Source organism: Bombina bombina, chromosome 6, assembly GCF_027579735.1.
Source record: "Bombina bombina isolate aBomBom1 chromosome 6, aBomBom1.pri, whole genome shotgun sequence".
In the NCBI taxonomy this organism is placed as follows: domain Eukaryota; kingdom Metazoa; phylum Chordata; class Amphibia; order Anura; family Bombinatoridae; genus Bombina; species Bombina bombina.
In genome coordinates, this window is record NC_069504.1 from 832,714,271 (window position 1) to 832,726,281 (window position 12,011).

General features: G+C 39.4%; 1 protein-coding gene across 1 annotated transcript; it reads right to left on the reverse strand.

The window, feature by feature from the left end:
• Window positions 1-426: 426 nt before the first annotated feature.
• PCNA (proliferating cell nuclear antigen) lies at window positions 427-8,549 on the reverse strand. Its single transcript, XM_053716097.1, has 6 exons — window positions 8,170-8,549; window positions 6,340-6,437; window positions 5,808-5,875; window positions 5,440-5,634; window positions 1,227-1,350; window positions 427-515 (listed from the first exon to the last, which is right to left on the reverse strand). Exons 1-6 carry the CDS (start codon window positions 8,388-8,390, stop codon window positions 457-459), a joined length of 765 nt encoding a protein of 254 aa, XP_053572072.1. The 5' UTR covers window positions 8,391-8,549; the 3' UTR covers window positions 427-456.
• Between the last annotated feature and the right edge of the window lie 3,462 nt (window positions 8,550-12,011).

Below are 12,011 nucleotides of genomic sequence, written 5' to 3' on the forward strand. Positions count from 1 at the left end.
CAATTATGAAATTCTACAATACTTAATGGTCCTGTAAATTTATTTTCAATTAGATTTCCACCATAGCTAATGTTCTGCTTTTTTTTTAAAGTTGCTTTAGTACTACAAAAATGTATAGCCTAGTTAAGTACATTTATGTGTAGTATATCTAGATTTAATATAGCACACATCCAATTTTTTTCCACTTTTCCCATTACAACCAAAATCAAACTTATTACAAGGATTTAATGACTTCATAGGGGCAAAGGTTTTTACAAAGTTGAATATTTACAGAAATATCTACAGTCGTGCCAAGAATACAGCCAGATAGGTACATTTATGGTGTAGACCTCTGCACTTACAATAAAACTGTACCAAGGCAAAAAGCGGTTACCAAGTATCCGTCATAAATGGGCTGGTTGGATAATATTTATATAAAAATAGACTTAAACTAGAGTTATGCGGCTTCTTCATCTTCTATCTTTGGAGCCAAATAATATTTGATATGTCCATATCTGCAATTTTGTATTCCACAACTAAGAGGGGGGAAAAAAAAAAAAAAAACACAATTAGGTTACATCTAAAAGAAAAATTATATAGTATATTAACACCAATGTGAATAGCTTAATTTAGCAAGACATTAAACGGATAGAAAGGGTGCATTTCACTCCTGATCTAAAAATATTCATTTGCAATATACATTAGCAAAAAGGGTTGTTGTGCCCTATTCAAACACCACACCTGTCATGCGCCAATATTGCTATGTTTATCCTGCGAAGGACTCATGCAAGCCACTGCTGACTGAGGTGTAGTTTCAGAATACTGGTGCATATAGGTTCTCCCCAGCATGACTCAGAAAAACAAACTTACTAAGAAGTATTGCAAAAATGCTTTTGTCAGATTTAAACCATGATCATTTCAATGTTAACCTTTCTATCCCTTTAACTTATGTTTCTGGTCTGCCAAATGCAGGTGAAAGTCAATTTGATTTATTTTATAAGACTTTAGCAAACTCTGTCATCTAAGTTTTGAAGTTGCTCAGGTGTCTAACTAGCTTGAAACAAGGCTATTTTTTAAATAGTCGGCAGGAAAACAAAACTTAGGGAAGCTGCTAGGGTTTTTGGGGCACAAAAATGCTGAGTATCCTTTTACATTTTGAAAACCCTGCACCTCCACTTAATGCACAAAAATTTGTCACAGAATATGTAACAACTAGTTTGTACTAGAATTAGTCTAATGAAACTTACCAAGTGGTATATCTGAAGACATGCTGAGAGTTACTGTTGGGGACAACGGTGTAGCTTTTGTGAAGAAATTCAAATATCTAAGTGCAAATGTAAGCTGGACTGGTTCATTCATTTCTATGGTCACCTGTAAAGCAAAGTGTACAAAGTCACAAAAACCCACAAACCTTATATAAAGCTTACAAAATGTGTTTATATTGCTGCTCAATTTTAGCCATGTACAAATACTCAGCCTTAGTTAAAGGGACAGTCAAGTCCAAAATAAACATGATTTAAATAGGACATGTCATTTTAAACAACTTCCCAATTTACTTTTATCACGAATTTGCTTTGTTCTCTTGGTATTTAGTTGAAAGCTAAACCTAGGAGGTTCATATGCCAATTTCTTAGACCTTGAAGACTGCCTCTAATCTGAATGCATTTTGACCACTAGAGGTCATTAGTTCAATGTGTTTTATATAGGCAACATTGAGCTCATGCACGTGAAGTGACCTAGGAGTGAGCACTGATTGGCTAAAATGCAAGTCTGTCAAAAGAACTGAAATAAGGGGCAGTCAGCTGAAGCTAAGATACAAGGTAATTACAGAAGTAAAACATGCATTATAACTTATGCAAAACTGGGGAATGAGTAATAAAGGGATTATTTATTTTAAAAACAAATAATCTGGTGTTGACTGTCCCTTCAATTCTGTAGCTAAACAAATTACAAAAATTGCAATTTTCCACAGCATATGGCTCATTTCAGAGCCAGATTTTTTTTAAAAAAAAAGCCACAGAAATTCAGTGTCAAAAATGCTGCAGGCCATTAATTTTGTCCCCATTTTCCTGTAATTCCATTCTGAATTGTGAGCCTTTCAGTTCCTGTTAGAAATGGAAATGCAGAACACTTCAATTACAGCCATTGGCTACACACTAGTGACTTATTTTTAACTAATTGGCCACAGAGAAGGTAACCCAAGTTACAACATGGCAGCTCCCATTGTTTTAGAGACACTAATTTTGTGAATACTCAAAACAGCTAATGACTTTAAAATATAAATATCCATGTTATTCTCAGCATAAGCTTTTCCTTTGAATGAATCATTCTAGCATTTATGCAATGCCCCTTTAAAAGGGGTATTGTACATTAGATTTTTCTTTGCATAAATGGTTTTGTAGATTAAATTTATAAAAACACTCCCAGGTGGGCTTTATAAATGGTTAAAGTTTTGCTTACTTTTTAACTCCTAACCAAGCCCCGCAGTATCAGATGCATACATGCATTTACAGACTGCTGGCTCCTGTTTGTCCAAGTTGTCTGCAGTCTGCTCCCAACCCCTTTCATTGGGTGTTCCAGCAAACCTTAACAGTGCTAAACTTGGAGCTTCTAAGTTTTTGAATGAGTTCAGAGACTACAAGCAGAAGAAATTGCAAGAAATTTTCCAAGCGAACATCTTAATATCCAAGGAATGCATAGGCTCTAACGGAGTGTGCTGAAGAACTTTAACAAGGTTAAGACGCAGGGAGGAGTAACAGGTTTGAACACAGGCCTGATAGGATTGCACATCTGCCAGACATTTATGCAACAATTTGACCCTTCAAAGTACTCGCAGACAAACCCTTCTCCAGACCTTCCTGGAGAAGGGACAACATTTTAGGAAAACTGACTGTACTCCACGAAAACCCTTTGGATTCAAACCAGAACAGATATCTGCTCCATATCTTGTGGTAAATTTCTCATCACTTACGAGCCTGAATCAAGGTCTCAATCACCGACTGAAAACCCACACTTAGGGAGGAGTAACTAGTTTGAACACAGGCCTGATTCTGACCAAGACCTGACAGAACAATTGCATTTCTGGTACATCCGCCAGACGTTTATGTAACAAACTAGACAAGGCAGATTTGACCTTTCGAGGAACTTTCTGATAAACCCTTCTCCAAACCCTTTTGGAGAAAGGACAGAAATCTAGGAATCCGAACTCTACTCCAAGAGTAGCCCATGGATTAACACCAATACAGATATTTACGCCATATCTTTTAGTAAATCATCCTGGTAACAGGCTTACGAGCCTGAATCATGGTCTCAATGACCAATTCAGAAAATCCCCGCTTAGATAAGATTAAGCGTTCAATCTCCAAGCAGTCAGCTTCAGAGAAACGAAATTTGGATGAAGGAAGGGCCTCTGAAGTAGGTCCTTCCTGAGTGGAAGTCTCCAAGGTGGGAGAGAAGACATCTCCACTAGGTCTTCATAACAGATCCTGTGCAGCCACGCCAGTGCAATAAGGATCAATGATGCCTTCTGCCGTTTGATTCAAGCAATGACCCGTGGAAGGAGAGTGAACGGAGGAAATGGGTATGCTAGACTGAAATTCTAAAGGGTCTGCCAGAGGATCTCAGTACAGCCTGAGGATCTCTTGACCTCAACCCGTACCTCTGGAGATTGGCATTCTGTGGAGATGCCATGAGGTCCAGCTCCGGCTATCCCCATTTGAGAATCAAGTTGGAAAACACCTCCGGATGGAGTTCCCACTCCCCCGGGTGAAAGGTCTGTCTGCTCAGAAAAGCTGCTTCCCAGTTATCCACTCCTCGAATGTGGATTGCAGATAGACAGCAGTTGTGGGTCTCTGCCCACTGAATAATCTTGGTTACCTCTGCCATGGAACTCAGTTCCTCCCTGATGGTTGATGTAAGCCATTGAAGTTATGTTGTCCGACTGGAACCTTCTAAACCGAGCTGAAGCTGAGGCCAGAAGAGCATTGATGATTGCCCTTAGCTCTAGGATTTTTATGGGGAGAACTGACTCCCAAGTCCATTTCCCTTGAGCCTTTAGCGAGCTCCAGACTGCTCCCGATCCCAGTAGGCTGGCATCCATGGTCACAGTCACCCAGGTAGGTCTGTGGAAGCAGGTTCCCTGGGAGAGTTGTTTCTGAGACAACCACAAACGAAGAGAATCTCTTGTCGCCTGATCCAGTTCTAGGACTTATCTACATAATCCCTGTTCATTGATTGAGCATGCTTAACTGCAGAGGCCTGAGATGAAACTGAGCAAACTGAATTATGTCCATGGCAGCTACCATCAGACCAACTACCTCCATACATTGGGCCACTGACGGCCAAGGAAAGGACTGAAGGGCAAGGCAAGTGCTACCGGAGTTTCTTCCTCAGACTTTTGGGAGAGAACATTCAGAATAGCCACATCTGTCAGAAACCTTATATTTCCTCTTGCGCTCTCCCTGCAGCATGGAAAAGCAGACAGCGCATCAGTCACTGCAAAAGATATGGGTAGCAATGTAACTCCAACCGGAGTGTGAGGAAGCACAGGGCACTGCATGTGGACAATAATGTTTGAGGCATCTCTCAACCCCTAACAGTACCTGCCTTAGAATCAAAGTCTATCCCAGTAATGGAATGTTCTTTCAATACAAGAGGGCCAAAAAGGGATTGGGAGTTCAACATTGGAATCAAAACACAAGCTACATGTAATGTTTTGCTGGACCTCTTGGTCCATCTTACCCAAAAACCCAACCAATTAAAACAGGATTACTGGTATTCCATGTCCCATTTAACTGTTAGTTTCATGTATTCCTGAGTCTCCAGAAATGAAAGATTAGGCACTCACAGCTGCCCGGCAGCAGGGCAGCTCACCTGGTTTGACAGGGCCTCCTCCCTCACATGGACCTGTGGGGAAAAAAACTGCTCTGCTTCAATATAATAAACTCTTGATTGAAGAAACTTATTTCAGACACCTAAACTTCACCACCTCCTTGCAACGCACAGAGAAATACTGGGGGATTGTGGGTAGGCAGGTGATACTCAACAGCTTTGCTGTGGTGCTCTTTGCCTCCTGCTGGCCAGGAGTGATATTGCCAATAGTAATTTATCTGTGGACTTTCATTAGAAACAGTTGTTCGGAATAGTAACTAAGAGGCTACCCCAGTCTGTGCATGTGCAAACAGTTTGGGCTATTGTGAATATTAGTTTGCGATCGGTTAGCAAGGGTTCTTTTGTTCTGAGGGACAATCAGTTAAGATTGTAAAATACTCATTTGACAAAACAAAGCTGCAGCTTTCATTCCAAAATTATCCTTTTATTTGAGGGTTTATAATCAATCATGTAGTTTATAATTTGAGTTTAATGACCCTTTAAAAAAAAAAAAAAAAGGGAACCTTTCTTTGAGAACTCTGAAGATGTAACACTATAAATAAAGTTAGTCAGGTTTTAAGTTTAACTTACAGCTTCCTCCTCCTTATCAACATTTGAGGTCTGTGACAACTTCACATTTCCAGTCCCCAGTTCGCCACTTGCAGAAAACTTGACTCCATCTTTTGCACAGGATATTACAACAGCATCTCCAATCTGACTGAGGTCCCGGCAGATACGTGCAAACTCACCAGAAGGCATCTTTATAACACAGCTATATTCCTGCTCCTATAAAACATGCAAAAAAATACAAGTTTATATATCTCAATACATTTTTTGGAAATTACTCCTATGAAAAGAATCCATATTGCTTGCATGCAAATAAATCTCAAAAGCTTAAATGTTCAAAATACATGCATGAAACTCAATTATGGATGTATGTTAAACATTGAAATACTTACTGGAATGCCCAACTGTTCTACATCAAGATCCATCAACTTCATCTCGTAGTCTGAAACCTTCTCTTGATCTACAGAGAATGAAATTGCAAGTTACCATAGCTTTAAGATCACTGGAAACGGATCATCAAGTGACTGTTTAGGTGATGCATGATATTTACACAGCAAGTTTCTTAAAGGGATATGAAACCCAATTGTTTCAGCTCATGATTCAGATAGCATGCATTTTTAAGCAATTTTAATTTACTCCTATTAATTTCTGTTCGCTTGGTGTCTGGGGGGGGGGGAGCAGGATTGTAAAGCTTAGGATACTTGCCCATTTATGGTTCAGACCCTGGGTAGCGCTTATTGGTTATACTAACAACCATAGCTGCAGACTGCTACGGAAAAACAATTGCAGCACAAAGTGTTTGTTACCACACTTTTATAACGAAAATTTCTTAATGCCAAGGTGATCAATAGATGCAACTGCATTGTAGACTATACAGCAGTCCATATGAACGCCACTGACCTGCTTTAAAAAACAGACACTTACTTGAAGATTCAAACACCATTGTTACTGTATCAGCAACATCTTCTGCCCTTAGAGTAATTATGTCCTCACTGCCCGCACACTTCAAGATTTTTGACATGCTGTTAAGAAAAAGAAAAATCAAGCACTTTCCAAAGACAAAGTTGCAGTAACTATTGTATGATACCTATACTCAACACCTTCCAAGGATTAGCCATGTCTAGCACTGGCGTTTTCAAAGGTCTTAGGTGGTATGCCACCTGATGAAATTTACACCCCCCCCCATAATAGGTAGAGGGGTGTGTGTGTGTGTGTATATACACACCTCTCAAGAGCTAATTCTGCTCAACCAAGAGTGCATCAATTTGTTTTTATTGTTACTTGTGGTAAACGCAAGTTACTGATAAAGACAAAAAATGCAAAGTAGTCTGAGCGATTCCAGTCTCAACCTCTTACATCACACCCTTATTCTACCACATGGCAAATGTCATTGCTCTTAAAAATTGTTCTAGGTTGTGACCAAATTAGTGGATACTAGTGGCTTCCCTGGAATAGTACTATATGGCAATGCCCCTGCACACCCAGTCCAAAAAAAATGAAGGAAAGTAAAGCCATTTAGTTACTAGGACAGGTTAAAAAAAAAAAAAAAAAAAAAAAAAAAAAAAAAAGAAGCATGACAGCCTGAACAAACAAAACATTTGCAAGTTGGGGGGGGGGGGGGCATGAATTAGCCAGTTGATTCAGTGTAACAAAATATTAAAGGGCCACTAAACCAAAATCTTTCTTTCATGATTCAGATAGAACATACACATTTAAACATTACAATTTACTTCTATTATTTATTTTGCTTCCTTTTTGAGATATCCTTGTTTGAAGAAAAAGCAATGCACATGGGTGAGCCAATCACATGAGACTTCTATGTGCAGCAACCAATCAGCAGCTACTGAGCATATCTAGATATGCTTTCCAGCAAAGAATATCAAGAGAAAACAAATTAGATAACAGAAGTAAATTAGAAAGATATTTAAAAATGCATTATCTTTCTAAATCATGAAAGAAAAAAATGTGGGTATCATGGCCCTTTAAATATATTTCAGCTATTGAAATTAACGTTAATTGCATGATTTCCCATACTGCTTTAATTACATTGCACAACAAAAAAGTTAACTGGTCATATTTTAAGTCACGACCACAACAGAAAACTAGAAACAAAGGTGAAGCAAAGCACGAGTCCCTTAACACAATGTTAAAACTGAATAACTTAGCTAAACAACGATCTTGCAGCTGTCACTGCCATCTAGTGACAAACTAAGCTTCCCGCCTAGCTGGCTTTCTTTGTTAAAGTTGGCGCCAACGTGACGTCACAGCCACAATCGTATAAAAAACGCGCCAAAGCCACAAGTGACTGAAACTAGACCTGACATGCCCAATAAATGCGCACCGCACTGAGCATATTCTACAGCGCCACAGATGCAGCTAGAAAACAAACTTAAAAACTGCCGGGACCCTTTTTATGTTAAATTATTTTTTATAGAACGACAGCCGGTGATAGAAAAATTAAAAAAAAAAAGGCGATTCAACTTTTTAAACGTAACCTAAATTTACAGCACTTGTGAAAATATTACAGCTAGAATAAAACATTTACGGGGCTGCTAAATATTACTGCACCTCTTAAAGCAGGAAGGTTACACAAAACTGTCATGTAATAATGTGCACAACCAGACACCAATAGATTAACCCATGCATCGTTACATACTGTATGTACTAACCCCTATAATGTAAAGTACTGAGCTGCTTTTCTGAAATGTACTTTATTTGCAGCATCATAAAACACATCTTAGTAGCGGAACTTACCTGCTCATCTTGACGCCAATTGACTGGTTGCGATCACAGCGGTAGGTGTCAAACCCATCCGAACGGAGGGTCAGCTGGACCAGTGAGACGTGGGAAGAATCCATGCTCTGCAGGCTGATGCCACTAGACGTGATGTCCCAACAGGCTTCATCGATTAAGTCTTTCAAGGCCTCCAATACCTTTTTGAGGATGGAGCCTTGTACTAAGCGTGCCTCGAACATGTTTGTGATGGTGGGCTGTGTTAGGGTATATAAGGCGGGCTATAAATATTATATGATGGGCCACTTATTCAATGGCTTCCCGCCGCCACCAGCTCAATTCCCTTATCTCCCAGCTACACCAAGCCGCTGAAACAGGCGCCAAGTGAGTGAGTCGGCAGTGTTGAGTTTGACACTTTTTATAGAAAGCGATCACGTGATGAAACGTCACGTTTCAAAGCGAATGGCGCCAATTCTGTATTCCCGCCGCCTGAGCTGTCATTATATTAGCATATGTCCAATGTGTATGCATTTTAATGGTGAATACAAATATATGATTATGTAAGAAAATAATAAAATAAAACACGTGTATTAGCGACTTATAATTTGGAGAAAAATGTGTGTGTATATATATAGTCGGTTCACCATGATAGGGCATGTATTTAGTCTTTATTTTCTGTATTTACCTGAACCTTAAAAATTCCACCCATGATAAATACCGGCTGGGTGGCAACTCTAACAGACACAGACATACTCTCACACTCAGACACATACACTCACATGCAGATTCACTCACACTCTCCAGGCAACTACTAAATTGAGATCTGACATTTTTTCACATGGCAATAAGGCCTGCTCAAAACTACAAAAACACACAATACTGTTTATTACACTATTAACCTTTTAACGCCGTTATGCCGTTCTATTCCGTCATAATTACACTGGGCTTTAAAGCCGTTATGACGGAATAGAACGTCATAACAAACGGCTGTCCTGAAGCCTTCTGTGCTTCTAGGACTTGATCGCGGTCTGGAGGGCGTTCCTAGGGTTGTAGGGACGCCCCCCAGATGCGATCCAATAATTGAAATCTCGCGATCGTATGCACGATCGCGTAGTTTCAATTTGTCTACATCGGAACAGGTGTTCCGATGTAGGCACTTTAACCCTGTCACTAAAGGGTTAAAAACACACCAAACTGGAACATGCATCTGAGCAGACACATATATTAGGGACATGTCATAATGATCGTCTTTTGTAGGGTGGTAGTTTTAGAATTGGAGTAGGCATCCTAGGTAGGGTTGCCCTCTTTTGCCCAGAAAATTCCTGTACACTTTTTAAGTGGGCATGGAGAGGGTGTGTCTCGGGGCGTGGCTTCTTGCGGCCTCAAATTCATTATAAAATCAATTTATATATATATGTATATATATATATATATATATATATTATATTGGCCTCCCTCTCTCCCGCCTCTCTCCCCTCCAATCCATCCTTAATGCATCTGCCAGACTAATCCACCTCTCTTAACGCTCTGTTTCTGCTGCACCTCTCTGTGAGTCCCTTCACTGGCTCCCCATTCACAACAGAGTTAAATTCAAAATTCTCACCCTGACCTACAAAGCCCTCACCAATGCTGCCCCACCCTACCTGTCCTCACTTATCAAGAAATACACTCCTGCCCGCCCCCTAAGATCCAACAATGACCTGCTTCTTGCATCCTCTACCATTACCTCCTCTCATGCTAGACTACAGAACTTCTCTCGGGCAGCACCAAACCCTCTGGAAGCACTTCCTCGTGCTGTCAGACTTGCCCCTAACCTCTCCTCAGTTAAACGTTCCCTAAAGACCTTCTGTTCAGGGAAGCTTATCACCCGACTTATTAACATACTAACTTCACTTAACTAACAGCTGCCCTCTATCTCCCCACTAATATCATTCTCACCTTTGCAGTCCACACCTCCTGTTTCCCATCCTACCCATCTAGATTGTTCCTACGGGAATAGGGCCCTCAATTTCCCCTGTTTTTGTCTGTAAGATTTTGTCTTATCGTATTGTTTCTCCATTGTACTGTTATCCTTGTACCCATGGGCAGACTCTGCAGAATCTGTTGGCTCTTTATAAATAAAGAATAATAATAATAATAATATATATAATATATATATATAATATATATATATATACAGTATAATATATATATAAAATATAATATATATAACTAATATATATATATATAATATATATATAATATATACAGTATATAATATATAATATATATATATATATATATTATACAGTATTTATATATTATATATATTTATATAAAGTATATAAAAGTATGATATAACTGAAACGGTTAAGCAGATTTGATCTATTCTGGGGTATACCAACCAAAAGGCCAGATCATATTGGGGCAAATACTGAGAATACATGGGATCACACATAAAAGAGTGTTTGAAGATGGCATTTATTAAAAACTCTGGCTTTTTTCCCAGTATAACAATATTTCCTGACACTATTATTTTTATTTTACGGGTTGGCTGGATAGAATCAGCGTCAGTCCCTTAACTATATAGTATTAGGGACCTGCAATAGGGGTCCACTACATTTTGCAAAGCAGCATAATGTGCTGTCACTCAAAAGGTGAGATTGTGATATGAAGCTAGATTGTAGCCCACTAAAGACAACGGCTGCTAATACTTCCTATTTAGCAGTTTTATTTGCTTGTCTGGATCAAAGTTTAACCCTATGCTAGTACCTCATATCTAACAAATAATATTGCATCACTGATCCCTAACCCAATCTGATTAAAACAGCCGTTTCGCTCCACAAACCTGAATCTTTCTTTCTTTTCTGATAGTATCATTGTTGATAGACTGTTTAATATTCACAAACTGTCCTGGATTGGCACATGCTGATGTTTTTTAGAATAGGGACCAACCTCATCAACTCTAAAGGTGGTGTCTGCAGATGTGGAAATCCAAAAAATGTTTTACTTAATCACTGAGTATTTTTGTATTGCAAATGGTGGATTACTGGTTTTATTCTACAGGAATATTTAAGGAATGCAAGCTTTCTTCATTCAAAGCTGTGGGTAGTACCATAACCTTCCTAAGTAACACATTAACAGATTGTGTTTTCCTACCTACAGTTGGAATCAAGACTGTACCCATTAGAGATTGCGCTTCCAGATAGCTCATCATGCACAGATGATCTAAACATGGCAGGTTTAAGCAGTCGGCACTGCAATGTCAGCCATAATAAACTGTTCTTTTATCTCTGAAGGGAGGAGTAAAGTGCTACTAGGGACAAAATAGTCATGGTTTTCTTTTTTTTTTTAATGTATGTTCCAGTTCTGAATCCTGCTCTCAGCAGGATGCGACTTCACAACTCCCCTCCTCCCCACACCCACTGTCCTACTGACATCACCATCCTCCATCTCTCCTCCAGACTCCACCTACCCGGGCTAAGCGCTCTTCTTGCCAGCTAATTTTTTGTAAAGTCTATGCACTGCTCACTGCTGTGCCATGGGGAACGCTTAACGCGGGGCATTTCAGGGTAGTTCCGGGACACGGGACACAGAGCCTCAGACTGGGACTTTCCGGTGGAAACCGAGGGCGGGTGGCAACCCTAATCCTAGGGTCCTGGCCAAAGTGAGTTCCCTCTAGGGATCTCTGCACTGGCCACTTACCCCACCTCCACCAAATTTAATGTGATGTGCTCTGTAAATGCCCATCACTATCCTCACAATTTTAATTCATTGTTTTATATAGACTTTTGGTACTTGTCTTGCCAAACAATTGCACAGTTGATTCTGGGTTTATATGGTATATATATTATTATATATAATTTTACATTATATAAATGTAT